This window comes from Eschscholzia californica, unplaced genomic scaffold (assembly GCF_041429995.1).
Source record: "Eschscholzia californica isolate CP2 unplaced genomic scaffold, dmEscCali1.0.p SCAF_6, whole genome shotgun sequence".
NCBI lineage: Eukaryota > Viridiplantae > Streptophyta > Magnoliopsida > Ranunculales > Papaveraceae > Eschscholzia > Eschscholzia californica.
The window spans coordinates 41,540,706-41,568,676 of record NW_028238483.1 but is presented as its reverse complement, the minus strand read 5'-3'; the positions used below and the strand labels follow the sequence as shown (position 1 = coordinate 41,568,676).

The window sequence follows — 27,971 nt, the reverse complement described above, 5'->3', positions numbered from 1 at the left end:
TTAGGAGTAGGAGTTGGAGGAATTGTTGAGATAGGAGTTGGTGGAATAGTTGAGATTGGAGTTGGGTTAGGATCAGCTATTGATTTTGGAGTTTGAGGTGCTGAGAAATTATCTAATGATGTTATGTCCATGGATCTTGATTTTGTTGAGTTAACAGATCTGATCTTGCAATACACATTCATTGTTTCTCTCTCTCTTTATATATATCTCTATCAATCTATCTTTATCTCTATCTTGGTGTGTTTGGAGAGAAAGGGAGACAAAAACTTGGGAGGTATTTATAATGTTAATTGGTGATGCTTGGATTGGATGGGTTCTCTAGGTGTGAATGTAAATGTTAAGAGATGATGTCTGCCTTTGAACATAAGTCCGATTGACTAGGTATGACCATCAAGGGCTTGAACTTGTGAAGGGAATTGTTTATAGTTATTTATTTATTTTTTGTTGAAGTTATATTTATTTAGTTAATGTGAGAAAAAAAATGTAGAGGTGTCAATCGGATCGAGTCATGGCAACCGCACATTTCAAACCTTGGTCGAGCCACACCATCACCAAGGAAGTTAAAAGTTGTTATTATAACTGTGATTGACCTTCCTACCGTTATAAAAAGACAACTATATTGTATCAGTATATAACACAAATTGAGATTCAAAATAGCTCGCTTTTATATATAGTCAAAATGATGTAAATTTTGGTGATTTAACTTGGAATTTTTTCAGCACAAAAAAAAAAGTTGGGAATTTAACACCAAATTGTAAGTTGAGTAATGGTAAACAAAGATAGGCAGATAGAGACATGAAATTGGACAGACTTGAAGACAAGCTAGTTAATACATGGGTCATGTTAACATTATTAAGGTCCCACTTAACTTGTTTTCCTTTACTATAATTTGAAACACTCTTAAATATTTACACCCATCACTACTTCACTAGTAACTAAATTATGAAAGGACAAAAAGTTGTGCTTAGTCAATTATAGTATACTACTAATTCACCTTAAAGGTGGAAAGATTCTATTAGGAAAAATAAAAACCTGACGTATTAGTTACCGACTTTAGTTGAAGATCAATCACTAAAAGATTATTAGTATAATGCACCCGGCACCTTCTATCGAGTCTTAAAGACTGAAACAAGTAATATTATCTTACGGATCCATATATGATAATAAAAGGGTAAATAATTTTTATTGATAAAATTTAGTGGAAAGATAGATAGTAATGGGAGAAGAGAAGAGAAGAGGGAGTAATGAATGAGAGAGTAGATAGATAGATAGATCTTAAAAATGATTAGGTGTCTGCTGAAATATAGGTGTGTTCACATGCAATCCAGGTTAGATGACATCTTTGACTTATTAGTAATTCACCTAACATGTTACGCACGTGACTCTTCCTTCCTACACTATCTCTCTCTCTCTTAACAGAGTCTTTTAAGAAGAGTCTTTAACGAGTTAAGGTTGGGGTGGTGGGAGGGGGGGACCTTCTTGCCTTCCCACCACCATTAATAGGACTCTTCTTTAATGCGGCTACCTGCATATATATTTGTTTATAGCAGAAACTCCATCTTTTTATCAGAATTCTTTTACCATAAGTTGTCCATGAGAGTCTATAAATTCTATACTCACCATCTGTGGGTGCACCAAATAGGGTTTGACTCATAGTTTTACTCCATTCATTGATGACAGACACATTGTGTATCTGTGGAAACAACATATAGAAAGCTATTGTTAGGAAAATGTCACCACACCTTCCAATCAAACTCTGGGTAGGAAGGAGCCACGAGAATTTCAACTAAAAAACACCCTATCAGAAACAAGTATAAAGAGCCGAGAGACCCGAGACACCAAAACTTAATCCTCGTTCCTCCCACTTCGTCAAATTGCCCACTTAAAATAACTACGGTTTAATAATTAGTTCCATTTGTGACATGTAATTCTATAATCAAATCTTCGCGCTAGTCCGTTTGACTTTATTATATCTCAGTTAACAATCAATATCACCAGTTAGTTTGGATTCCTTTCAAACAAGAAAATTTTGTTCTTCCTTTATGCCCTAGAGGAAATTCATAATTTATGTCTGTCATAACTGTGCAAGTATGACAGGACTAGTTAATTCTAACACTTGACAATGTGGGATTTACAAATATAATAAGCTAATTATAAACCCAACCAGGACATGTTATTAGGGCATCACTTGGAGGATCAAATACAATAAAGCAATGTCTGAATGAAAAGTTTGAATGATGGAATCACAACTAACTAAAAGTGATTATTACCAGAGATTATGCTTCGAAACAACACGAAATAAGCAACAGAAATATCTATATCATCTTCATAAATTCTGAATGTAAATATCAGCTTACAAAAGATTATGGCAAATTTTTCATTTTCTCGAGCGAAATGTATCACAACAGAAAAAGAAAAAGAAGATTCCGGAAGATCTTTAGCTTGTGCTTAGTAGGGTTTTACTATACAAAACTATCAAGAAAGAGAACTGAAGCTTACTCTTATACCAGAGTGTAGCCTGTAAATCATCTCCATGTTGGATCAGAGTTTGTCTGGTAATACTAAGTGAAGTTTTCAGCATTATATTGCATAAGAAACGATCCTGACTGCAACAAAAATGAAACTTTCAAAAAAGTAAGAATTAGATACTAATTTGTCGGACAAGCAATTCAATTAAAGATGTCATTAAAAAAAAAAGACATAAAAGTTGATATAAGAAGGAATATTGATCTGCAAGAGTGTATTAAAGAACTTTAATCAGTCCAAGGGTTCAAAGCCTAAAAGGTCATAAGCAATAAGCATTCATGCCATGATCAAGTTTAAACTCCTACTGATTATGCCAATAAAGAAATTATATTGGAAATGATAAGCTCTCAAGGAAACCACCTCCATTCCCATTTTCATCAGCAATGTTATCCAAAATGACAAATACCAAGTAAATAATTTACTATAGAGGCGAGATGATAGTAGTAGTCACCATAAGTCTATGTGAATGACAACTTTGTTCGAATTTCGAACAGATTTCGGTATGGCATATGGGACTAAATGAGTAATTCTTTTCACAAATAATAAACATAAAGGACGTTGTTCACTAGAATAACAGCCACAATAACCAATCCCCCGTGCACATTAAAACATGGTCATGGTCAGATTTGCCATCACATCCACAATTGACAATACATCACCAAACATTCAAACTTCACCCGTTCCCATGAAAAGAGTCCAAATATAACAGTGATTACCCTTTATGAGCACGAGGCTGCTTTGTATTACTTCTCAATGGAAAACCCTAAACAAGCCTTAGATCTTTTAGTAACTCACTCCGACAAAAAACTTGAGGTATATCCATTAGCCCTTGACTTAGAAAGTGATCAAGTCCTTTTCTAGTCTTCTTCCAATGATTTTTTTTTTTGAAAGTACGAATCAATATATTGAAAGGAAGAATATGTAGAAAAATTACTATAACTATGTTTTACATGTTACGGAACTGCCTGAGCTTCTTGATTTCTTCTTCCTATGCTTCAGTGAACACCTAACACTAAAATCACCAACTCAGCAACAATCTCCTCAAACTTTACTCTATCACTCTATGTCTTGTACACTTTCATGTGGAAATGTGTAAAGGGCATGCATCTCCTACCTTAAGACCACACAACCAAGCAGCAACGTTTAATGATCGGTCTATGTCTAAAAGACTCCCTATTCATTGCTAAAAATCCATGGTATGCCAACCACGGTCTCGTTTTTGTTTTCCATTTTAAACTTTACAAATAATATTGACTACTACTTGGCTGCAGCTATTTAACTTTCTAATACCATGATATCATCACAAATCTCCAATCCCAGTATTGCTGCATAGCATTTAATAAGACATCTAAATTGACTTTGCCATTACCACCCCTAACAGAGGTTTATGCAACCTTTACCAATTTAAATCCTCCAAAATTCTACCATTATAAAAAACAGTGAGCACATTACAACCTGAAAGAAAACCTCCTAAGCATCCATGATAAAAACATCAGACGAGCGTCTTTCTTATTACTCTAAAGTCATCTAATCATCGAAAAAAGGCACTTCCAATTGATCCAAAAGGCCCAAAATCCGTTAAATTTTGTTACTCGCGCATCACTTGATTAAGAATTAACTCTAAACTAAATGCGGCATCCATGTTTAAATCTTTGAAGATCCTTTCGTATTTACTTCAACCTTGAAAGCCTTCCGATAGCTAAAAATCGAGGTTTCTTAGCTTTTATAAAGTTAATATAGCATCATCCATATATCTCTAATTTCACAATAATTCCCAATTTCAATAAACCCTAGATAAGACTAGTTAGTCCTTACTCGTAATGGAATTAGAATTTCTGAACATTAGCACCAAACAGGGCAGAGATAGAATCTATTGAATAACATCACCATAAAGAAAAATCACAAATTACTCCCAATTTGGGCGCAATCAACAAAACCCTAGAACATAATTTCAAATTTGTACTTCTAATGAAATCAAACACTTCAAGGGATGCAATTTCAGAACGAGAATTATTGTTTACCCAAATAGAACAATTGTATTCCTTAATGTAAAACTTACAGGCATATATAAAGAAAAGACCAAAATCCACTCTTTAATCAATGAGATGCTTCACCAGAACAGCAACCTTCTCCATTTCCATGAGGGGAAGAATCTTTATCGGATTGATGATGGTGATGATGATGATCGTCTTCTTCATCATCGCTGGCGTCTTCATCGAATGATTTCTGTTTATGGAAAATACAACATTTTTTGGAACTTTTCCTTTGAAGGAATTCATTATCGACGGTTCCTTCCTTCCATGTGACTTTCTTTGAAGGTGGACGTAAACGTAAAATTAGGGTTTGCTCTTGGTGTGGCTGAGAAGGTATAGAAGAAGATGGAGAAGGAGTTGGATCGTTTATAGTTAGGGTTAGGGTTCTAGTTCCACTTGCTGATGAAGATGACGAACCAATTGTTCTACTATTTCTCATCGGTCGCGCCATTTCTCTTTCTTTCTTTCTCTCTCTCTCTCTACCCCCTCTCTGATTCCTTTCGTAAGGGAAGTGCGCCAAATTGCTCTTATAGGATTCAATTGTTCCAATCTGGTTCGGTTCCACATAAAGGACCGGGTTAGATTTGTTCCTAATTTCCGTTCTGGGACCCATTTGCCATTGGTGTGAGGGCCATCTTGAGTCTCCACGGGACCACGAGGGGTCGGAGTTCAATGTGTTCTTCTATGTAACGTGATCATTCATTTCTACACCCTTCTTAAGCCTATGAGGTCGTGGGATCGTCCAGTCTAGGTGAAAACAGTTTGTCATCAAGATTTATCTCATTTAAGTTAGACAATATATAAAGTAAATATCAAATAAATTTGTCGGGCTTTAGACCTCTTTCACATCATCGGATTTTAGACCTCTTTCATTATGGTTTAAATTAGGCGGTTATCGTACTCATCACATCTTCATGATGTATCAATGCCTTGCAAAGACTAACGCAGATCATAGTCGATTTCTCCTTCAGAGGTAGTATTGTTAAGATAACTTACCATCTTACATCAATTGTGGAAGGGTTAAATTATACGTCTACAAGTGCGAGAAAAAACCTCTTAATTCTAGAGCTAGATTTTGGTTGAAAAAACCCACATATCCCAATAGTCTATCTTTGAGAAAATATGGTTAGGATAAACCCAAATTTGGTTGACGAAGAAGCAAGTTATCAGTTTATAAGTGTAAGGAAAAAAGAAATCAGAGATCGGTAAAACCGCCAAGTAGATAGAGACTTTCAAGTCGATTAAATGAACGAAAGGTAGAAAGATTGGATGTCATCATTTCAGATGTCTGTAGATGCAAATACCCTATTGTATGCTTTCAGTAACTAAACAAAGCTCTTTAAATCCATTAACAATTATCTGATTAAACAGTGTTTGCATACTATTATTTTGCTCTCAACTAAAAATAACCTAGCAACAAAATCCGAGACAAAGTCACATGTTCGTATACGCGAAAATTACCAACGAGTAGAAGACCATCACAAAGCATTTACCATCTTCTTCATTTCAGCAGACCTCCTAGCATCAGGTTCTTCAATTGCTCTCTCAGTAAGAACATGCTTGATTCTACACATTGACTTCCTCACCTGAATCCCAAATAAGAATGTGCATAAATAAAACGAATAGAAAGGTTTCAACATTAAGTTCCCATCAAATTTAGGTCTAGTTTCATGCAATAGAAGTTCGGTAAAAATAGTAGAAGTAATGATCCATGAGAAGTAAAAGAAAAGGATAGTAAACTAAAAAAAACTTGAGTTGCACTACTAGCATATGACAATTAGCCTATAGGTCTCTAATAACCAAGCCTCTTTTCTTTTCTTCAGAAAAGAACTCACCTATTATACATATAGAGTAAAAACAGAGGGTGAAGTGACAACCAAGTTCATCAAATTCAATTAGGGATTAGAGCTGTGATATAAGCTATGGGCTTATATTTCAAAAAACCAAGCATCTTAAGAGACCAAATTACCAATCAAGTGCCTCCGTGCTAGATTGAGATTTTTTTTATCAAAGACAAATGGTTGTAAAAAGTATTAACTCATAATTTTAGAAGTGAAAATAAAACCGAACAACCTCTCTTTTAAGTGAATATATAAACCGTGAAACCAAAAAAATCACCTTCAAAGTTCAAACTCGTATTTACACAGAGAACCAGACAAGAGCTAATGTCGGTCATTCGAAATGAAGCCTTTTTGGATGTTATAAAGTTATAATAGATATTCTTAAGTTCATTCTGTGGACTCTAACAGTAACAGCAACGACATGAGTGTTGAAGAAGGAAAGAGCAAATTAATACCAAGCACTTCATCGAGCAGAGCTACCACAATATAATTTTCTACCCTTATTCAGTCATCGGCAATCAAGTAACAAGTATCTATAAAGACCGTGTGAAAAGATATTACTTGTATTACTACCAAAGTACCAAGGAAATGTCGATGCCCATTAAAAACGACTTACATATTTGATAACAATTAACAAGTAGTAGAAATGAAGATAAAATTCAATAAGACAGAGTACGTGATATCAAAACGAATAAACAATACCTTGGGAATACGCTCTGGGTTAGGGAATCGGAGGTTCTGGGCATTGAGCATTTGGCGTTGTGTCATAAGCATGTTTTTTTCCTTTAACAGCACATACCATAGCTTTTGAAGATCATCCCAAGATTTAAGACGCAACTCAGAAGCTTTCCAACTTCGACCTGAAACACCATAGTGCTAGATATTGTAAAAGTAGTAGAAAGCTAATACGTGTCTACTCATATTAGACGGTCAGTGAACTATATATTGATCTAAAAGTAAAAAAATAATAACAATTTGTTAGCTAAACTAAATGACCAAAATTCATAAACTCAAACAACAATGTATATATATATATATATACACACACACACATACACACACACATGACCGTATGCTGGCCTTTTTCCACTCACCATCTCTCGCACCTCTTTACCGGCATCTGATATTAATACAGTCACATAGGTAGAAGGATACTACTTTAAAAACAAATTAATAAGACTATATTACATAATACTCATATTATTACCTATAACTAGTTTTCTACCATTGTATACACTTCAAGTTCAAGGGTCTAATCCAAGTATGTGATGATGCAATCCGGACACAAAAAGGTGCACACGCATAAAAGGAATATTTGAAGCATATATCATCGACACAGAAGAAGATGAATCATTCGAACTTCAAACATTTTCCGAGTTTTCTTCTTTGATTCATTAAAATTAACAACCCAATCCATTATTCATGAGTAATGAGAAGTCAAATATTCCCTGATCGTTGGCATCTATTTTCTCTAGGAGACATATGAATATTCAACATCTGAAAGTCTTCCCCTTTTTATCTTCCTTTTGTTGTAACGTGATACATTAACACTAATGAGGTTGGTACTCGGCGCCTAAAAGATAAAACTTCTACAATTTTGCTCCATTATTTAACATCAAAGTTCACATATAGGATTCGACACATTCCATGTGTTCAACCAAAAACTAATTGTGGAACACAACAAAGGGTTTATATGAATCCAGTTACATGAAGAAAGAAACACTGAAAGCATCTGAATCAAGGTCCATAGGTTCATGTCATTGATTTACTTCATAACCCACAATAGAAAAAGTTGATCAAGTAAAGTTCATACACTTTGACATGATTGTATGAAAATATTTTGAAAATGTAAGGGTTTACCATAAACAACAGGTTTTTCCTCCTCTTGACTTCTTTCTGCCTCAAAGAATTCCTCCAAAGGGTTATGACTTGTTCGAAATGAAGTAGCAGCAGCTGCAGCAGAAGGTGATGCTTCTGATCGAGCAGCCGCAAAGAGTGTCCTTCCAAATATCCTTGTCAAGAACATCGTGAAGAATGAATCCCTTCTCTATAACCCTTCCACCAATCCAAAAAAGGAACCTACTTTAGAATGATTAACAATAATCTAGAGACCCCATTTGCAATAATAGTCATGAAACTGAGATTTTAGCAACATGGGTTGGTCTCAGATTAGTTTCGGTTGAATTTCTTTCATTGGGGAATTCCGTCGAACACATCAAATGCAAGTCTAAAATAGATGAATCTTAATGAAGTACAGAAAACTTTCTTCTCCATTGAGAAGCTTACCTGATTCAATTAAAGCTCCCGTGAATATGAAGTGCCTGAACTTGGGTCAACTTAGATTGAGCGTATGAATTAGTTGCCACTGACCTTGAAGATTTCAGCCAGCTTCGAAATGAGAGAGAGAGAGATAGAGAGACTGACTGGTTAACGTTAGGGCTTGATCAAGATTGGGCTGACTATGACCAGTTGTGTTACTGACTATATCCAGCTAGGCCCGGCCCAATTTTTCAAAGACCAGCCTTCAACTTTTAGGGGACAACTAGTGGTGGTAGGAGGACCTTGTTCTCTATCTTTTTCTTCTTCACAGGACTCGTGTGAATATGAAGAGGGCGAACTATAAAACTTCACAAAAAATTTGTACCACACTCTTGAGAAATATTTGCTAGTATATCATACTCGATCGGCATTTGGTGACACCCAATTCTATCGTGAAGTTTTTTTTTTGTTGAACTACTTCTATCGTGAAGTTGGTAATATAAATATTAGCTCCACCCATGTTCTTAGAAAGACGAAATTGTGAATTTTTTTGTATGATTGAACGTTTTCGTGATGATGTTTTTAACTTCTTTTGGCAAACTTTGGTTTGCACTACGGTCTAGGCTAAGCCACCGGCCATTCCGCCTCTGCAAGCAAACGTTTTAGTTTCTTTAGCCTGTGTTTTGGAATTAATATTATGTTATCTTTTCTTTTTTGTGCCTATAGTTATTGGCTAGTTGGGCAGGATCTACTCAAAGGCACAGCCATCTATCTAATGATTATGAATTTCTAAAACATGAAAAGATTATATATTCTCAATAGATAAAATATATGCAATAGGAGCATCATTTGCAGAGAGAAAATTGTTGTAGAGACTAGAAAGAGAAGAAGTACAATGATGATGACGATAACAAACACAAGGAAGTGGATTTCCATTAAAGAGACAAATATTTATGTGCACATATATTATTTGTATAATATGTAAGAATGGTAGCTAAGGGGAAACAAAAGCATGTCCATGTGAAGGCCAATAAATCTTTTCTCTTGGGCATGGGAGTGGAGCAGGTTGAGCAATGAATGTTGGGCATTGTTCCCCTGGCATCAACACTGAATAATCTTGGGAATACGACGCCGACACCTGTTCAAGAAAACCCCATAAATCAAAATACCAAAGAAAAGAAATTGTATACTTGATATGAGGTCGAGTACTAATCTGAGAATTCTGTGTCGAGTTACTACTTGTGATGTGCACAGAATTCTCAAGCCCCAGTAGAACATAGGATTTAAACACAATAGAATTGTTCTTTATATATGAAGAAGACGGGAAAGAATGAAAATAAACTATAACCTTAAAATTTAGGCGAAAAGAACTTACATTCTGTGAATTTCCAAGCTTCTCCAGTGTATGAATTTGAACCCGCATCTGGTTCATTTCTAATGATTCTTCAGCTACATCTTGACGCGATGAGAATGCCGATTTAGGCCATATCAAATGTTCAAATATAGCCATGATAATAAACATGGAAATTAGAATTGCAGTAGCAACAAAACCAAAAGAAATTGCATTCAATGAAGTTCCTAAGCTTTTCCAGGGCACTACTTCTTGATCTCCTGCTCTTCCTGTATGAGATGGGCTGGGATTATTCGCGCTTGTATAAACACTCCATGGTTTGGGTCTCATCGAGTTGAACTCATTCATGGTGGCTTACTCACGCTCTTCGAATTTGAGTCTGTTTTAATTAAGAAGTCCCAAATTTAGACGACGAACAATGTGAATTGACTCGAGTATTCAGAGCTTTAAGGAGGTTAATTGACTAGATATACTGTAAAGTTTCTTCTGACGGAATTGCTAACTCGGTTCACCTGTTTATAAGACAATCAAGAAAGTGTTTGAAGCATGAATTACAATGAATTCACCACATAACCCATAAAGAAAGAAAAATGTAAGATCATATAGGACCAAAATATGACACATTTTACCAAATGAAGTTGAGAAACTAAGACAGAAACTATCAACAAAGAATTCAGGCATATAAAGAGTTCACGGTTACCGATTGAAAAAACCCAAGTTGATATAAGTTGTGATACACTTTTCCCTTCTTCCCAATCTCTGAACCAACAATTAGAAGCCACAAAATGTTTGAAAAATAGTGAAAAGGAGTTGAAAACAGAGGAGAGTGACAGAAGTAGTGAATTAAGCAATCTTTCACAATGCCAATTACTAAAACATGAGCTGCCCGAATACACTGTTCTCGAACGACAAACTCGGGATGACTTCTCTCTCACAACAATGTCATCAACTTATAGGTAATTCTATACAAGTCATGATAAAGTTAGCACAATATAGAACATACAAACAAACCCAAAAAACAAGAAAGTAAACCCTAAAAATTTCTCAATTGTACCCTCCCTTCACAACTTTTAACTAATGGACAAAGAATGATCTTAAACAATCACTAATTCAAGTACAAGTAACATGGTTCTAGTTTGAGATAATTATGTTTTAATCCATAGTTGTTAATGTCAATGAGTCGAAAATCCTACTTTATACTAGTATACTTTTTAAGTTTCATATGTAATTACTCAAGAAAAGAAACATGCCCACATGATCCAACTTTGTTCAATCAATACTTATTTAAAGTATTTTAAGTAATTAGGTTAATCGAAATCGTATTATCACCTAAATAAGATACAATGACGTAAAGTGGAAGCAAAAAATAAAACAAAAGTATGAGAATCTAAACTACTACAACTTTTATGTTTCCTTGTTTTGTGTTTTCATGTATAACTCAAGGAATCATATTCTTATAAGATAATCAAAAGGGAAAAAGAACAAAAAAAAGTGGTAATTCTTTCAAATAAGGGTTTCTATCAACTTGTTTTGATCTAGATTAATTAAGTTCATAATTTATATGAACAAATAGAGGGATGGGTATATGTGTAATTTTCCTATTTGGTGTCCATTAAAGTAATAGCTGTAAGACCATTTTAGGTGTGATCATGGAAAAGGCAGTAGAATCCTCTACATAATCTTCCCACTACTTGAAAAGAAAAGAAAAGAAAAGCTGCCAAAGAAGATATTAAAATAAAACAACATCAAAAGGCTGCTAAAAGAAATGCAATAAATATTTCCATATGGAATTCAAAATTGATAACCACCATTTGATCTAATCTTCAACATATTAGGGAACAGAGAATGGATAAGGATTACTCTAACTAAGAAAGTTTATAAACATATTATGTGAAACCAAAGAGCTTGACAAATTCGCTAGTGTTTCATATGCAAACTTTAGAAACAAATAAAATTGATCGATAGCCAGTTTTCTTTTGTAGTTGGGGAGCTTGAAACCCAAGTACTTCAAATTCCTAACATGTAGGTCGTTTCTACGAAGATATTAGAATTTGTAAAGTAGATTACTCTTGAGTAATTATTTTCATACGAAGTCTGTTTTTAGGAAGAGTTACATCCAATATGTTCTGACATGTACATGAAATATTGGTGTAGAGATGGTTGTATTTTGTAATTTCATCCCCGACTCCCCGTTTGGAGGGAGAGTGTCTAATTACTCCAGCCTTGGCATTCGAGAGAGATATTAACATTATCTCATACCGCGTGAGCACTTAAATTTGTAAAATAGATAATTTTGAGACAACTTTTCTTTAGAAGCCAGTTTTGGAGAAGAATGAGACCAGTACAATCTAACAATCGTTAAGAAGTACTATAAACTAACAAATATGTTTATTTATTTTTTGCATTAATAAACTAACAAATATTTACTTCTAATATAACTCAGTTTTAACTAAGTTACTCTTAGTTTTTATCTAACATTACTTCATGGATGAATTTGTGAGAGAACCCATAAAATATAAGAAAAAGAAAGGTGTAATTATGAAAGCTTTTGGTTTTTAATGGATTTTCAGATTTTTAGGTTTGGTGTTGTCAATCAAGCAATCACTATGTCTGAGAAAGAAATTGAAGCCTATGATAGAGACCTAATTCAAGCAAACCAATTCCAATTACAAATAATGTAGCCTGTCTATTGCAGAAGAAATTTGGTATCTTTGTTAAAATCATGAAAAAATGATTTATTAATATGGGTTTGTTTTGGATTAGTTATGACATGAAGAAGAAAAAAATGAACAAATCAACACAAATCAAGGAAATGGCAAGGGATTAAAAAAAGGACAGAGATTGTTTATTCTTTGTTAATTATAGAAGGAAAATTATGGAAAAGGCAAAATTGTTCATCAAACCACAAACAAGAACACCCATTCTGATTTGTGTTTCATTTTATCAAAATCTACTGCTACACTTATTGAATCTTGATGATAAACTTAGCTACTTAATACATAATTTAACTACAATTGCCTTCTTTAATTCTCCATGTCAAGCAACATCCAGATCTCATTAACCCTGTTCTGGTAATCGAATCGAGAACTATGTTGAGCCACAGTGAAGTTAGATTTAGTAGGATTAGTAGCCCGACTTTTCTCAATCAGAGATGCCCATTTAGAACCTGCAAGACTAGCATAGAGCGTTGCAGCTTCTTGTCCAACTTCAGAGTCAACATATGCAAACCCACCGAATTGTCTAACAGCGGCATATTTGGTACTCCAATTTTGAACTTGTAGGCCATTACTCGTTGGTGGATTAGCATGATGTCGTTTAGGGATATAAAGGCTAATGATGAATGATGAATCACATAAAGGACCATCACTTGGAGAGACATGGGTTAGTAGAGGAGTTGTCATCTCTATTTTCTTGTTTAACTGTTATTCCCTTGAATATAAGCAAATAGCCTGTGTAAACATGAATAAGTGAGCTATTTAGACAAAATAACTACTACACAATATATTTATTTAAGTGAAAACAATCAACTTATCAGAAGAAATTTAGAAATCAAACAAATTCGGAACGTTTTTAATGTGATTGAAATTCTTACTGTCGAAAACCAGCTTTAGTCGAGTCTACGAAAGAGATATTTTCGATTGGAGAAGTGGACATCTACAGCGAAGAATTTAGAATTGAATCGGCGAATTTCGAAGTCGTTTCCAGAATGAATGACATCGAAACTTGGACATTCTATACGGCCACAATTAGAAGGAAAAAATGGAAACTTTGTTATATGTTGCCCAACTTGGAGTAAGAGCACAAAGAAATACACCAAATAGATAAAAGGATAATTTCAAGAAAGTAATTTCAGCCATTTTGATTGTTAATAGTTGAGGAGAAAACAAGTCACTTCCCTTTCTCAATTACCAATAGCAGGATTAGATATTAAGGTTGAAGGTTAATGAATTTTGTGGTAAGTGATTATCTGTATTTCTAGATTAGACATTTGGGGTATACAAGATATTTAAGAAATTTAGGGGGATTAAAATTTTATTTTGAATATATATTATACTATGGTATATACAAAACATATATATTTATATATATTCCATATCGACTATATTGGCGTGAAGTTTTTCTATTAACTTGTAACATAACAAAAATACAGAAAAACTAGTAGCCCATTTAGTACTTAATTGTTTCCCAAAATATATTAATTCTAAGTTAACAATATTGTATGGATAAATATTTGAATTATAATGAAAAATCCAAGAAAAGAAAACAAGACAAAGAAAAAACATATCATATCTTTCATATTCAACTATTGTCTATCGTGATTAATGCCTCATAGATTGACTCTTAAAATGATCAACAATTTTTTTGTAAAAAGGAATGTATTTTTTAAAAATTGATTCAAATTTTTGTACGTGGACTCATAACTTAACAAATCAAACAAAACTGTAAAGAAAAATATTTGGACTATAATCCTCACTTAGAAAATCTAGCAAAGAAAACCTAAAAAACATTTGATATGGTTCATATTAAGTTAGTTGTAATTTTTCTGTCTAGGATTGGACAGAAATCAAGGATAGATTTTTTTTAAAAAAATTCCCTACGGCCTCCTTTAAACTTGGACTTGTATGTACTCCCACGATTGTCGATTGAATTCAAAATTGATTTGATCTTATCTTTTTTTTGAATTGTTCAGCGTGTGCCTCGAACCCTTGACCTCTAAGGTGGAAGATTATACCTCTTACCACTCCAACCAAGGGTTGTTGGCAATTTGATCTTATCTTACACATAGCAAAGAATAAAAAATAGATCAGGATATATACCCAAACTAGGAAAGTAAGAAATCTTAATTATGTGCAACCTAGGAGCTTGACAAATTTACTAGTGTTTTGACATGCAAAATTTAGAAATAAACAAAACTAACGGATAACTTTTCTTTTCAGTAGAAGTGAGGAGTCCGTGAAATAAAATGTGTAAAATAGATAAGTTTGAGACAGCTAGAATTCAGTTTGTCGAGAAGAGTGAGACCCAATAGGTAGTATATTTCATCAAGAAGTATATAATATGAACAAATAAGTATTTACATCCAACTCAGTTACTCTTGCTTTTTTCATCAAACATTACTATTAAGGATGAATTTATGATACATCTCAAAAAAAGAAGGATGAATCTATGAGAGAACCCATAAAATAGAGTATAAGAAAGCTTTCCTTTTTCAATGGATTTTAAGATTTTTAGGGTTTGGTTTTGTCAACCAAGCAATTTCTATATCTGAGAAAGACATAGAAGCCTATGATATATACCTAATCCAAGCAAACCAATTTGTTTGGGATTAGTTATGAGTTGAAAAGAAAGAAAAACAACAAATTAGCATAAATAAAGGGAATAAGTGAGAACTAGGTTTCTGCCACGTCTTACGAACAACTAAATTTATTTCTTCTATAATCGACTAACCTATTTTAATACAATATAAAAAGAAGGACATAATGGAAAAGGCAAAATTGCTCATCTAACTCACAAACAAGAGGACCCATTCTGATTTACGTTCCATTTCCTCAAAATCTATTGATACTTTTTAATGTTTAGACCAAATCTACTCACATTAACTATAACCCATCCATCATTTAGTGGGTCCAAATTCACAATCACTTTCACTTAGACACTTTCTCTTCAAATTTTGAGCAACTAAGGTTTGCACGAATGCACATATATTTAACAATACATCTATGCCGATTTACATAGGTTTGTAGAGGAAATCAAACTTAAAAAGGTATGGCGTCCAAATCGAAGAAAATTATAGTCATTTTTTTAATTCAAACCACAAATTTTGGTCTTCAACCTTATTTCCTATGGTCAAACATCACCGTCCTTTTCACTTCTTTAAAATGTCAAGAACTTCTATTAGAGGAAGTGCAATCTTAATTAGGCTACAGAGTTAGCCGATGAGTGAAAATTAAAGTCGAAGTAATTGTAGACCTTGTCAAGTTTATCATATAAAAGTATATAAATTGCTCCTCAATTCCAATGTAACTTTAGCGTGCATTACAAAACAAAATAATATATGTAAACCCGTGTCGAATGATCATAAACTCACATTTATTCAATCTTGATATAGCTTAGCTGCTTAATTAATTATTTAACTAAAATGGGCGGACTTCTTCTCTTCTTCAATGTTACATGTCAAACAACAACTAGATTTCATTAACCCTGATCTGGTATTCAAATCGAGAACTATATTGAGCCACTGAATAGTTAGATTCAGTAGGATTAGTAGCCCGACTTTTCTCAATCAAAGAGGACCACTTAGAACCTGCAAGACTAGCATGGAGTGTTGCAGCTTCTTGTCCAACTTCGACGTCGACAGATGCAAATCCACCGAATTGTCTAACAGCAACATATTTGGTATCCCAATTTTCAACATGTAGACCATTACTCGTAGGGGGATTAGCATGATGTTGTTTAGGGATGTGAAGGCTAATGACGAATGATGAATCACATAGAGGACCATCACTTTGAGAAACATGGGTTAGTAAAGGAGCTGTCATCTCAATTTTCTTGTTGTAACTGTTATTCCCTTGAATATATTGAAATGGCCTGTGTAAACATGAATATGTAAGTTCTTTAGACACAAATCTGTTCGACAATAGATTATTTAAATGAAAACTACAGAGTTACTAAAAGAAATTTAGATATTAAACTAATTGCTAAGTATTTTTACGGTGGTTGAAATTCTTACTGTCGAAAGCCAGCTTGAGTAGAATCTACAAAAGAGATATTTTCGATGGGAGAAGTTGACATCCACAAGGAAGAATTAAATCGACGAACTTCGAAGTCGTTTCCGGAATGAATGACGTCGAAACTCGCACATTCTATACTACCACAATTTGAAGGAAGAATGGAGACTTTGTCGTCGATTGCCCCACTAGGAGTAACAACAGAAAGGGAAATAAAGAACTCCAATTAAATTAACAATCAGAATGAATGACGTCGAAACTCGCACATTCTATATGATGTTCATTTGTATAGATTAGTGAAACATGTACTATTAAAAATTGTATCCAATTAAATCAATCCAAGGTTTTGAGAACAGAGAGGGAAATAAAGAAACAGATGCAAGTTGTTGCAACCCTTCTGCAAGCTGCTTCAAACGTATTGCAACTTGTTGTGAACCTACTGCAAGCTGTTGTAAATTGAGAGAATACCTAGGGAACTAATGACTAGAAGAATTGAGTGGCAAAAAATTTATTAAGAGTTTTGACGAAATTTCTCTTTTTTATTTTGTAAGTTGGACGTCGCCCATAAATTAGATGCCGCCCATAAATTAGATGCCGCCCACAAATGGCCGGTTATTCGTCACCAACTACAAATTCTTTTGATTTGGGCGCTTCTAAAGGCACCGGACTAAAATGCTGTTAGCATCCGGAAATATTATTGACTCGGGTCATTGGTCATTGACCCGAATTCTCTGTAAGCTCCATTGATGAGTGGCTTTCCATAAAGTGAAAGCTTCGTGTTGATCAGGAGGTACTCTTACCAATTTGTATTTGAAAACTCTAACACCTACTTAGTTTTTCTCTGTCCATGACTCTTGTATTTTAATTTTATATAAACCGTCATAGATATATACCTTCCCACTTGAGCTCAAAACATCCTTCACACCTCGAATAACTCTAACCTCGTCGCCAGGATGCAAACTTTTCTCTACCGCAAGAATTCCCCTTTCGAGCTTCTGATCAGGTGCTTCTTTGCCATTACCTTTCTTCTTAGACAGGTTACCACCTTGACCACTATAAATCAAAACATCTCCTGCATCTGCATCATCTTCATACCCACCTGAAGAAACAATACTCACAGCCACAGGCTCACCAACTAGGCTAAAGTTCATAACCATATAATCAATTCCGGCCATTATCTGACAATGTAATCCAACCAAGCATAATTGAATCTTGAGAAAGAAAATATCTCCAACTTCAATCCCAGGAACATTCCCAATCCTCTTCCTCAATTTTCAGAATTTGTGAGAGATGGATGTAGGGATTAGGGTTAACTCTCCACTTTGATCGGTGCCTACATAGTTGGACGGTGCTAACAGAGAAAGGAACTGTTGGGCCTGGTGCTAATAGAGTTGGATGCTAACAGCCTTTTGGCTTGGTGCCTTTAGAAGCACCCTTTTGATTTTTGTGATAAGAAAGATGTTTTGGAGAAACATGAAAAGTTCCTGGAGTACAAAATTCACATGATGGGAAAACAAAAATTTCTTCCAAACACACTCTATCTGTTTCTCTCTCTCTCTCTCAAGATCAAGAACATGAAAATTTAGCCTCCCAACCTCAACATTAAAACCAAGATCAGCCTCTATCTCAAAACTCTAGCCTCCCAACCTCAACATTAAAACCAAGATCAGCCTCTATCTCAAAACTCGAGATCAAGAGCAGCCATTCAGATAAACTCAGAATCCTTAGATCTGGAAATGGTAGAAGTGATGATTATGAAGTATAATTTTTGAAAACAAGGTATAGTTTAATCTGAAAATCTGAAGATATTAATGGGGATTGTTCCTTTGGAAGATCAAGAAATTCAAGCATCAAAAGAGAAGATAACCAGGGAAGAGTAACATCTCAAGAACAAGGTAACCAGAAGGCAACTCATATTTCAAAACTTCTAAGCAAAAACAAACTCTGCAAATAGTTCAGTAACTAGAAAATGTAAATATTAGAAAACTCAGTTTTATCTTAAAACAGAAACTGAAAGCATGAAAAAATAATTATCCATCACTGTTTAAACTATGCCTTGACTCGTCCATAGTACTTAGACTTCTCTTCATTAGTCTGGAAACGACCGTGACCAAACTTCGAGGATGTATCGATGAACTTAAGCTTAATCTCTTCCATGGCAACCCTAGATGTCTGCTTTTGAAGTGACTGCCTCAAAGTCACAACTCGTTTCTTTGGCCCAACACAACATCCTTTGATCAGCAAGTAATCTTCCTTCACAATTCCATAGTGAGGGAAACCACCCATTGGTGTTATGTCCTTCTCGGTCCTAAAGAGTCAAATTCAATCAACAATTAATTCATGATCAATGTATATGTGCAGAAAATCTTTGTAGAAAAATGGGTTCTTACCGATCATATTCAGTATCAGCAGTATGAGACTCCTGTCCGGCTTTTCCTAGCTTGTAAATCTTCTTGTTCATCTCTGTTCGATGATGGTACCCATTTTGCCCAGCCCTAGCAACTGTAAATGAAACCCTAGCTGGATGCCATGCACCGATACAGGCTACCTTACGAAGACCTCTGTGGGTCTTGCGAGGAAGACGAGTAACACCCCATCTAGTTACCACACCCTCATAACCCTTACCCTTGGTGACACCAATGATATCAATCATTTCATCCTTCTGAAAGATGGCATCAATTGGGATCTGCTTCTCGAAAAAGCCGTAAGCAAAATCGACCTTTTGAGCAATATCACCACCGTTCACCTGGATCTCCATCAAATGGGCCTTCTTCTGCTTCAACCCCTTCATCTTTCGGATCTACAAAAAAAAAAATTGATTTATAAACCAACAAATTATGGGTTGTCAGCAAAGTAGAGCTTTACTTGATCGAACAGAATATATATACCTGGGTATGAGCCAAAACACGAATGACAGAACAATATTTCTTCAATTTTTCCAACTGGGATTGGATATCTTTCTTCCCTTCTTCACTTTCATACTTCTTTGAGTACTTGACAAAAGCCTTCTTCTTGGACTTGGCAAAGTTCTTGTAAAAGCGCCTCTTCACTTCTTCATTGAGATGCTGAGCCCAAACAGTGCCCAGTGATCTAAGGCCTCGGGGTGTTTTCAAGTATCCAACAACTCCAACAACAATCATAGGTGGTGTTTCAATGATTGTAACTGCTTCACAAGTCTCCTTCTTGTGCAATTCTGAATTAAAATAACAAAAATTGAGGATTAAAAGAACCCAATTACAGGATGCAATTGACATCGAACAATTCAAGTTTTGAACATTTTGTTAGAGGATAAGATAAATACTTGATCCTGGTTTCTCGACCTCCCTAACAATATGAGTCATCCCTGCCTTGTATCCGAGAAATGCTGTCAAACGACAAGGCTTTGTTGGATCATCCTTGGGGAAGGACTTCACTGCAGGAATCCATGAATGTTTTTCAGAAATTGAAGTCAAGAATGCCCAAAACAGAACATAAATTCATGGTCTATAAAATCGATCCAAAAAAACATTAAGCAATTCATAGTGTGGGAGATAGAATTGACAACCTTTTCCTCTGTGGCGGGCAGCTCTCTTCCTAGGAAGAAATCCCAACGAACCATGTCTAGGATGTTCAAACTTCCGGTGAGACATTTTTCTTCCTACAACAAACTCAAACTGCAGAAAATATATTCTTAAAAGGATGCAACATCCAATACTAAAAATAAAAACAATTCGAATGGGTGAGAATTTTGAAAAGAAACAATAACTAAAAAATCCTCGTAAACCGAAAAGATAACTACAAAATGAAGGTAATTTTTTTACAATTCAATAGAAAAACAGCCAAAAATGATTCATTTGTAACAAAACATTAAAACAGTAAATTCAATTAAAAGCACTAACAAAACATCTATGTTGATTTAAAAAATTGAAAAAGATTTTAATTTGGAAACATACCCACTTCTGAAAACATAAGAATGTAAATTCTATATCAAATAAATGACTAGAAATTGCTCCTGTACCAAAGGCCTATGGCATATATATTATATACCAATTCTCGGTGCTCTTGTGTATTTCATACCAAAAAACCAAAATTAGGTTTTTATTGGTAAAAAGCACTTTTGAGATTCAAGCCTTGATTACTTACTATTGTTTTCAGGATAACATTTCAGTCAATATCAGATAAAGAGAACATTCAAATGTTTTAAAAAGTAGCTTAAAAGCAAGATCTAAAACTCGATTTTATGAAAAAATGCTAGAGATTTACAATATAAAACGTAGATCTAAAGACTAACCTTTCAATTGAAAATCAATAAGAGTAAAACGATAATCGAATACAACATCATCAACACAAAAGGATTTCATAGATAATTGTTAGTGATTCATATGAACAAGAACTAATAACAATAAACAAATTAAGGATCTCGAACTATGAACTATGAACTATGAATCGAACAAATAATACAGCAAAATAGCTAGATATTACCTCTACCAACGACGAAGACTAGCTACAACCCTCTCTGCCTCACTCTCACAACCTCGCACAGAAACCCTAATGTGGTGTTCATGGACAAAGCTTCAGTTAAATATATACACAAATGAACGACTAGGATTGATTTTGCATGAAGGTATTATATGTGCCGTCAGATTGTCCAAATGAAACCCTAATTTTAAATGTGAGTTAGGGTTATTTTTGCCAAGCCTTTGTGTGTGTGGGCTTCGGACGGGTCCTAATCCCAATTATTCAGACCCAGCTCGAATTAGGCCCAGTTCGAGTACCCTCGGAATGTTCTGTTCCATGTGTTCATAACATAAGCTATGATTAAGAGCATCTCCAATGCAAGACTCAACGTGAGAAGCTCAGAGTGTCACCTAGGACTTTTTAGAGAAATCTCTCTTCAATGCAACATTCAGTTAAGATCTCAAACGGAAGTGACATAACGTAATGTTGAGATATTTCAAGAAGAAACTCAATATTTGAGTTTTCTTTTGAGTATCTCAATTGTTTTAGTCAACCCAATTATATATTACACCAATAAGAAGGTTTTCTTCATATTTAATTTATTCCTATTGAATCAATGATTGACATATGTATGCGTGGAGTTCTTTTTTAGATCTCCATTGGAGACATAAAAAGTTCAAATAAAAACTCAATTTAGCCATATAGGATTGAAAACCACAATTGAGACTTTGACACAAGAAACTAATTAACTTTTCTTTTTAAGTTTCGCGTTGGAGATGCTGTAAGGACAGGGAAAACGTGAAACTTGTCTGAAATACCAGAGTTTGTTTGAGCCCGTGGGCACCCAAAGTCCGAAGGGAGTCACTTCCCAGTTTGCCACACTTAGATTATGTGTGGTGGTGGGAGAATGGTGATCGTGGTTGTAGATTTAGAGGGTTGGTTATGTGTGGTGGTGTGAGTAAGGTGATGGTGGTTGTAGATTTAGAGGGTTGATTATGTGTGTTGGTGGTGGTGGTTGGCTGGCTGGCTCTTTTAGGCGTGGGATCCAAACGACTAGTACCAATTAGCCGAAACAAGTTATGCAGGCTTGTACAGGTAGTGGAACTGTGAACTTGAGTATTAACTAGTCCTACTACTACCGATTAGCCGAAACGAGTTCACCAGGCTTTGGACAGGATAACGGAACTATGAACTTGACTATTACCTGGTAAGCTCTGCAGGCTTGTACGGATAGTGGAACTGTGAACTTGAGTATTAACTAATTCTACTACCACCGATTAGCCGAAACAAGTTCACCAGGTTTTGGACAGGATAACGGAACTATGAACTTGACTATTACCTGAACTTGAGTACCTGGTGGGATTCTGCCAATTAGCCCTGATGGATATAGATATCAGGGGGAAATGTAGTGTGCAACACCGGATTCCCACCCTAATCTCGAAAAAATGAGTTAAATTCCCCTCTGATTCGTAACATATCCATTCACGAACATTGGCAAGGATGATATTGTTCGAGATATTATGTCCTAGTTACCGACAAGGTGAAAAGGTGAAAAGCTGATGCAATTACAATAATCACTTGATAGAAAATTGATAACTTGTTTTGATTTTATTAACTTGCAGCAAATTTGAAGTAATTACAAAAAAAAAAATTATGATTTTTATTTTTTTTGTTTCTTGTGATTTCTTTCACCATTTTTATGAACTATAGTAGTAAACAATACCCCCATGATTACTAATTTAAATCATCTGAACAAACAACACGGTTAATGTTAACTGTGGATGAATTAGAAGACACAAAGAAGAAACATGAGAGAGAGAGAAGCATAATCAATAGTTCAATACCATGTGGAGGACATAACCTAATCCAAACCCAAACAACTGGTTTTGCTGCAACTTTTTTGTTCTAACATAAGGTAACTAAAACAATCAATCAAAATTTAGGGTACTCTCTTTTGATTCAAGTCATTCAATAAAGAAGGGTAAACTCAAAAGAAGAAACTCATCATCCTACATTCCTAATACTGCTTAGTGGGATTTTACGTACTCCCGCACAATGTTAAGACCCTCGGATTCCTCACCATAATCCTGCAGTTCATTAAACTCAGATTTCAGTCCATATGAAAAGAAAATCGACGTAAACTTCTGCGAAATTACAATTTTGGTTGTCTTGTTACCTTCACAACTACCATGGAGCATCCTACTACTTTCCTTGCTTTTCCCTCCGAGTCAATCTTGCATAGCTATATTATTCAAAGAGCAGCAAATAACAATATTAACACTCCGATGATATTGTCTAAGAAATAACGCAAGTTTTTAGCAAGGGTATAAACAAAACCACAAGAGGTTCCACAATCAATATATAAATATAACCAAGGAATAAAAAAAGAAAACGTCGATAAATATCTAATAGAGACTAATTTTGCTTACCCCTGCCCATTCTCCAAGAGTTTTAGCACTTGGAACTGAAATCAAACTCACATTATGGTCGGCACAAAGAGCCTTGACCAATTTAACATAGTCAACTTGGTTGCAGTCCTCGGCCAGTACACATAGTTGTGCTGCGTGCTTCTCAATGACCTTAGCACCTTGATGGAGTCCACGGATAAGCCCGTCGTGAGCAAGTGACTTCTTTAGAACAAGCTGAAGTGCTGTCATTGTGTCCATGGGCTCTCCTAGAACTGGAGCTGGTGCCTCCACTGCAGCGGCAACTACTTCTTCTCTGAAAAATAAATGGGTACATGTGAATGGGAGCTCATTTCACAACAATCTTTTGTTGAGGAAATGGATTACAATAGAAATGAAAGAAGAGACTATATTTTTTATATATCGAACTATATAATATTTAACCTCAATAATGCTATTAACATTTTCTTAATACTTTCAGACGACTGACCCAATGTTATGTGCAACACGGATCGCCTACCATTTTCAATACGCATTACCCATTTCTTGGTTCTCTTCAAAAATTTCATTTCCGTGGAACTTGGAATCATTACTAATGAACTAAAGAGTCTTGCTACACAACAAGTTCAAGTTTTACGAAAGAATTTGGTCTAATTAAGGTGGATAATATCGATTATCTGCAATGGCTAATAACCTTAATAATAATATAAACAGGTAGCATTCAGTCGAATTTAGATTACATACCCAGACATGTTTGCAGTTTTGTACTAGAAAGCTCTTTTCCCTGCTAGAGCAAACACTATAGATTAGACATCAGAAAAGTTTATACAATAATGTCAATAATCATGAATCAAATTAAGAAATCAATAAACACCAACTATCAGGAATAACTAGAAGGGGAACTTAACACATCAAGGAATTGCATAAATGTATAATTTTCAACAAGAACAAACACTAAATTTAGGGGTTTTTTTTTATGGGGCAGAAAGCCCTTTTGAGATTCAAGCATTGATCACTTAAAGATATTTGAAGGAGAACATTTTAATCACTACTAGATAAAGGCAACAATCTTAAGACTAAGTATAAAGGAAACCAACAAGATCTCTGTTTTCTTCTTCTCCTTTTGATAAATCAAAGCTAGATTAAATGTTTCAACGAAATTAAACTCCGATTTTTTTCAATTTGAGTCCATGATTAGCAATTTAGCATATAGAATCATCAAAGATAGAGAATCAATCAAAGTAAAACCCCCAAAAAAATTTCAAACTTAGCTCTTGATTATGATATTCATCAAGAGAGCTGGAAGATAATACCTCTAGAAACGAATAAGAAGAAGAAGATCCACAAGCCGTACTCTGAAACTCGTTCTCAGAAACCCTAAAAGGAGGATTATGAAAGTTTGGCTTCGTCTTAAGTACAATTGAACGATTAGGATTGGTTAAAAAAGATCCCATGATATCTGCCGTTCGATTTCAAAATGAGAGCAAATTGAGGGTTAATTCTTATTTGACCCATATTGTGACCACCTCACATTTTTGGCCCCTATCTCTTAACTTATTATAAGAAATAGTTGAAACGAAATTATATGAAAAAATTTGAAGGAAAAAAAAATGAGTAGACTCTAATTCAAATATAGTAATTAACTTAGAAATATAAAACTGCAAAATGTCCAAACATAATAGTTCAATAAATATTTATTTTAATAACAATTCACTTATCAAATACTAAGAAATTTTAATCACTATGCATGCTAATGTTACATCTTATCGGGGTTGGGAGACGTAAGGAATTTATGTACTTCATGAGCACTTGCATATTTAAATTCTGTAATGGTTTGGTTTGTATCAACTCCAACAAAATTTTAATTTTTACAAAGGTAATGTACAACTCTTTCTATAAAAAGAAAAGAAGAAAATGAGCATAAACATAAATATTCCAAGAAAGAGGTGTGGAATATAAGGGTTGGAAAAAGTGTGGAGCTCTCTTTCCCTCTCTTCTCATCTTATTCAAAGCCGAGGTGCTCATATAATTCCCCCACATTTTATTTGATCCTTGGCCCAAAATGCAAAATAAATTTCTAGAGGAGCCCAACAACAAGAAGGAACTTTTTACATTTTTTACAACCCTAAGAAGGAGAAGATGCACAATTTTTCCTCTTCTAGAGTACCCAACTTTCAAAGAGGCTATTGTCAAATCACACTCCATGGTGTGTTCAGTGGATACTTCTATAATGTCACACTTTAAATATGGTTATCATATTTTTGTTTGACTTGGGGGACAATATATTCATATTTTAGTTAAACGGGGCCTATATTTTTGAACGCACTAATTGTGTTAAAATGACGAAAGACGATTGGTTAAGCTGACGCCGTTTTTGCGCCTACACTTAGATTGTGATTCTCATAATGATGTGCCTCAAAGATCTTACGAATCTTGCCCACATTTATTTCTTGTTCTTTTTTCCGCTTTATTTATTTTATTCAATTATAAAACTTTCATATTTGGATTTCATGCATTATTAAAACCTTAAATATGAAAGATAGCTTGATTTTAGGTTAGAAGTGTAGTTGTATGTGTAGTTTGACTAAGATATTGATGTCATTTGTTAATTTATGCAAAAGGACTAATATTTTTTGTAAATTGTAGATGGCCAATGTGGCAGACACTAGTGTCACTTTAGATAGTATTAAGCTTAATTCTTTTAATTTTTATTTTTTGTTGAAAGAGAGTATTAAGCTTAATTAGAAGTGATACTTCACACAAATTTTATCTCTTTTTGGATATGATAGTTGAGGAAATGTATTACATGTATTAACAATATTCATATTATATGGATTACATGTATTTTTCAAACTTATTTTTTTTTCGTTTTGAAAATTATAATCTTTGCGAATAATACTATGGTTGGATTTGAATCTTTAGTATGATTGTTGCACAAAATTAACAAGAATTACTAAGTAAATACAACTCAGTAGGCTAGATTTCCTTCATGATATGAATATCAACTTTCATACATCTCCCACATCCTTGTTAGTGCCTATGGTTTTTCTCAAATCAAGGATTAACTAAAGAGTGTCAAAAAATGGAGAAAATGAGGATTTGAGTTGCAAAATACAAACTACTACTTTACTATTGACCAAATACCAAAGTTTTCTCGAAATAGAAATCTCCCAAGAATGACATACATAATCTTCCTAAAAACATTTCTCAAATTTGAGTACCATACTATTCATTTTTGTATGAGTAGACTATGATGTAATAAATTAACAATGTGCATTTCATTACAATAAAAATAACAATTAATGGTAGGGCTACATAAATATGTAATAATTTGAGGGAAGGAGGTGAATATATTTGGTTGATTAAAGTTAAGGCATTGAGTGGGATATAGAAGTGAAGAAAATGAGTGCCTATAGGGGACATACATATGTATATGTGACTTGGAATTCCACCAGGGATGGGTAGGGAAAGGTAAAGAAGCCAATAAATATGCTAGTGGGTCAATCAATAATGGATGTCAATGGACTCACAATCACTTCTTTATTCAAGTATCCCAATATTTGGTGACCTATGCCTTAGCTCTTGGAGTTGACTTGAGATATTGGTCATTGTTATGTAGATGAAAAAAGTATATAAAAATAAATAAAATTAGTCTTAAGGGATATAAGCTAGTGCCAAAGTAGTCTCATCCTCATCTCCCAACAACCAACTTACCAAACTAGTCTGAAAAGTTTCAACACCATCTAGCCGAATCAACAAAGGTCGACTACTCCAAACTTCTCTAGCAATTCTACACTTGCGGAACAAGTGATCAATATCTTCGTCTTCTTCATCACATAATGGACATAGCTTGGATACTACGTGATTGAATCTTAGTGCTCTCTTCTTAGTAGGTAATGCATTATGGAGGAGTCTCCATAAAAAGAACTTCACTCTTGGCATTATATTTAGTTTCTTCCAAAACTGGTTCCAAGTGATACTCGATGGCAGTTCCGTATTATGTGAAGATGAAGGATTCGCTGTCTCGATTGTTTTATAAAGAGATTTAGTGGAGAAATTACCTTTCACCGTATGAATCCAGAATAATTTATCGGTTACACATCTTCCATTTAATGGTATTTGTAATATAGCACGAGCCGAAAGTTCATCGAATATATTCTCTATTAATTCCTTCTTCCAAGAACTTGAGGCATCAATTAAGTCCCTCACCAAGAATAAATTTGGGAGATCCATGTCTTCATATTTTTTTCCGGGCTTGAACCCTCTCAAATTCGGTACCCAAGGATCGTCCCAAATTCTAATGTTCCTTCCATCTCCCACCGAGTTGGTTTTTGTGGAAAGCTCGTAATAAGAAAGTGTTCGAGGGTACGACTCCGTGCATAAATTCAATT

At 34.5% G+C, this 27,971-nt stretch overlaps 6 protein-coding genes and 1 pseudogene across 8 annotated transcripts; all 7 read right to left on the bottom strand.

The window, feature by feature from the left end:
- Window positions 1–5,881: 5,881 nt before the first annotated feature.
- LOC147535024 (uncharacterized) lies at window positions 5,882–9,201 on the bottom strand. Of its 2 annotated transcripts, none has more exons than XM_086647714.1 (4): window positions 8,687–9,201; window positions 8,261–8,447; window positions 7,103–7,260; window positions 5,882–6,145 (listed from the first exon to the last, which is right to left on the bottom strand). In XM_086647714.1, exons 2-4 carry the CDS (start codon window positions 8,424–8,426, stop codon window positions 6,038–6,040), a joined length of 432 nt encoding a protein of 143 aa, XP_086503840.1. In that variant the 5' UTR covers window positions 8,427–8,447; window positions 8,687–9,201; the 3' UTR covers window positions 5,882–6,037. The 2 variants fall into 2 exon arrangements, with proteins under 2 accessions (XP_086503840.1, XP_086503838.1); XM_086647712.1 differs by having other exon boundaries at window positions 8,261–8,455; window positions 8,687–9,042.
- Window positions 9,202–9,565: 364 nt separating this feature from the next.
- On the bottom strand, window positions 9,566–10,983 carry LOC147535023 (uncharacterized). The gene is made up of 3 exons (XM_086647711.1): window positions 10,711–10,983; window positions 10,035–10,522; window positions 9,566–9,797 (listed from the first exon to the last, which is right to left on the bottom strand). The coding sequence occupies exons 2-3, from the start codon at window positions 10,356–10,358 to the stop codon at window positions 9,654–9,656; spliced, it is 468 nt and encodes a 155-aa protein (XP_086503837.1). The 5' UTR covers window positions 10,359–10,522; window positions 10,711–10,983; the 3' UTR covers window positions 9,566–9,653.
- A 1,664-nt stretch (window positions 10,984–12,647) lies between these two features.
- LOC147535022 (uncharacterized) lies at window positions 12,648–13,867 on the bottom strand (annotated as a pseudogene).
- Window positions 13,868–16,195: 2,328 nt separating this feature from the next.
- Window positions 16,196–17,482, bottom strand: LOC147535021 (uncharacterized). The gene is made up of 4 exons (XM_086650164.1): window positions 17,461–17,482; window positions 17,093–17,174; window positions 16,741–16,926; window positions 16,196–16,598 (listed from the first exon to the last, which is right to left on the bottom strand). Exons 1-4 carry the CDS (start codon window positions 17,480–17,482, stop codon window positions 16,196–16,198), a joined length of 693 nt encoding a protein of 230 aa, XP_086506290.1.
- An 86-nt stretch (window positions 17,483–17,568) lies between these two features.
- On the bottom strand, window positions 17,569–18,621 carry LOC147535020 (histone-lysine N-methyltransferase, H3 lysine-9 specific SUVH1-like). The gene is made up of 3 exons (XM_086650163.1): window positions 18,606–18,621; window positions 18,386–18,468; window positions 17,569–18,000 (listed from the first exon to the last, which is right to left on the bottom strand). Exons 1-3 carry the CDS (start codon window positions 18,619–18,621, stop codon window positions 17,569–17,571), a joined length of 531 nt encoding a protein of 176 aa, XP_086506289.1.
- Window positions 18,622–18,634: 13 nt separating this feature from the next.
- LOC147535019 (large ribosomal subunit protein uL3y) lies at window positions 18,635–21,358 on the bottom strand. The gene is made up of 6 exons (XM_086646802.1): window positions 21,200–21,358; window positions 20,283–20,391; window positions 20,040–20,150; window positions 19,627–19,931; window positions 19,129–19,538; window positions 18,635–19,046 (listed from the first exon to the last, which is right to left on the bottom strand). Exons 2-6 carry the CDS (start codon window positions 20,365–20,367, stop codon window positions 18,788–18,790), a joined length of 1,170 nt encoding a protein of 389 aa, XP_086502928.1. The 5' UTR covers window positions 20,368–20,391; window positions 21,200–21,358; the 3' UTR covers window positions 18,635–18,787.
- A 1,631-nt stretch (window positions 21,359–22,989) lies between these two features.
- LOC147535018 (small ribosomal subunit protein eS12-like) lies at window positions 22,990–25,010 on the bottom strand. 2 transcript variants are annotated; one of them, XM_086647441.1, is made up of 5 exons: window positions 24,894–25,010; window positions 24,325–24,364; window positions 23,605–23,896; window positions 23,352–23,417; window positions 22,990–23,262 (listed from the first exon to the last, which is right to left on the bottom strand). In XM_086647441.1, exons 2-5 carry the CDS (start codon window positions 24,330–24,332, stop codon window positions 23,203–23,205), a joined length of 426 nt encoding a protein of 141 aa, XP_086503567.1. In that variant the 5' UTR covers window positions 24,333–24,364; window positions 24,894–25,010; the 3' UTR covers window positions 22,990–23,202. The 2 variants fall into 2 exon arrangements, with proteins under 2 accessions (XP_086503567.1, XP_086503568.1); XM_086647442.1 differs by having other exon boundaries at window positions 23,605–23,893; window positions 24,894–24,977.
- Between the last annotated feature and the right edge of the window lie 2,961 nt (window positions 25,011–27,971).

What these genes read in the sequence shown, in the direction of transcription:
- LOC147535023 (XM_086647711.1), bottom strand. Translation starts at nt 10,358, where the DNA reads ATGAATGAGTTCAACTCGATGAGACCCAAACCATGGAGTGTTTATACA. An exon ending in AGCTTGGAAATTCACAGAAT is followed by an intron (nt 9,798 to 10,034) that starts GTAAGTTCTTTT and finishes TTTCTTGAACAG; the next exon opens with GTGTCGGCGTCGTATTCCCA.
- LOC147535019 (XM_086646802.1), bottom strand. Translation starts at nt 20,367, where the DNA reads ATGTCTCACCGGAAGTTTGAACATCCTAGACATGGTTCGTTGGGATTT. An exon ending in GTGTTTTGGCTCATACCCAG is followed by an intron (nt 19,539 to 19,626) that starts GTATATATATTC and finishes TTTTTTTTGTAG; the next exon opens with ATCCGAAAGATGAAGGGGTT. An exon ending in GCTGATACTGAATATGATCG is followed by an intron (nt 19,047 to 19,128) that starts GTAAGAACCCAT and finishes TTGACTCTTTAG; the next exon opens with GACCGAGAAGGACATAACAC.
- LOC147535018 (XM_086647441.1), bottom strand. An exon ending in CTCTTGGAGAATGGGCAGGG is followed by an intron (nt 23,418 to 23,604) that starts GTAAGCAAAATT and finishes TGAATAATATAG; the next exon opens with CTATGCAAGATTGACTCGGA. An exon ending in GCTCCATGGTAGTTGTGAAG is followed by an intron (nt 23,263 to 23,351) that starts GTAACAAGACAA and finishes AATGAACTGCAG; the next exon opens with GATTATGGTGAGGAATCCGA.
- LOC147535021 (XM_086650164.1), bottom strand. Translation starts at nt 17,482, where the DNA reads ATGGAGCTTACAGAGAATTCGG. An exon ending in GGAGCTTACAGAGAATTCGG is followed by an intron (nt 17,175 to 17,460) that starts GTCAATGACCAA and finishes AGCTTGCAGTAG; the next exon opens with GTTCACAACAAGTTGCAATA. An exon ending in ACTCAAGCTGGCTTTCGACA is followed by an intron (nt 16,599 to 16,740) that starts GTAAGAATTTCA and finishes ATGTTTACACAG; the next exon opens with GCCATTTCAATATATTCAAG.
- LOC147535024 (XM_086647714.1), bottom strand. Translation starts at nt 8,426, where the DNA reads ATGTTCTTGACAAGGATATTTGGAAGGACACTCTTTGCGGCTGCTCGA. An exon ending in GGAAAAACCTGTTGTTTATG is followed by an intron (nt 7,261 to 8,260) that starts GTAAACCCTTAC and finishes ATGGTGTTTCAG; the next exon opens with GTCGAAGTTGGAAAGCTTCT. An exon ending in ACCCAGAGCGTATTCCCAAG is followed by an intron (nt 6,146 to 7,102) that starts GTATTGTTTATT and finishes TTTGGGATTCAG; the next exon opens with GTGAGGAAGTCAATGTGTAG.
- LOC147535020 (XM_086650163.1), bottom strand. An exon ending in ATCTTGGTTTTAATGTTGAG is followed by an intron (nt 18,001 to 18,385) that starts GTTGGGAGGCTA and finishes AAATTGAGGAAG; the next exon opens with AGGATTGGGAATGTTCCTGG.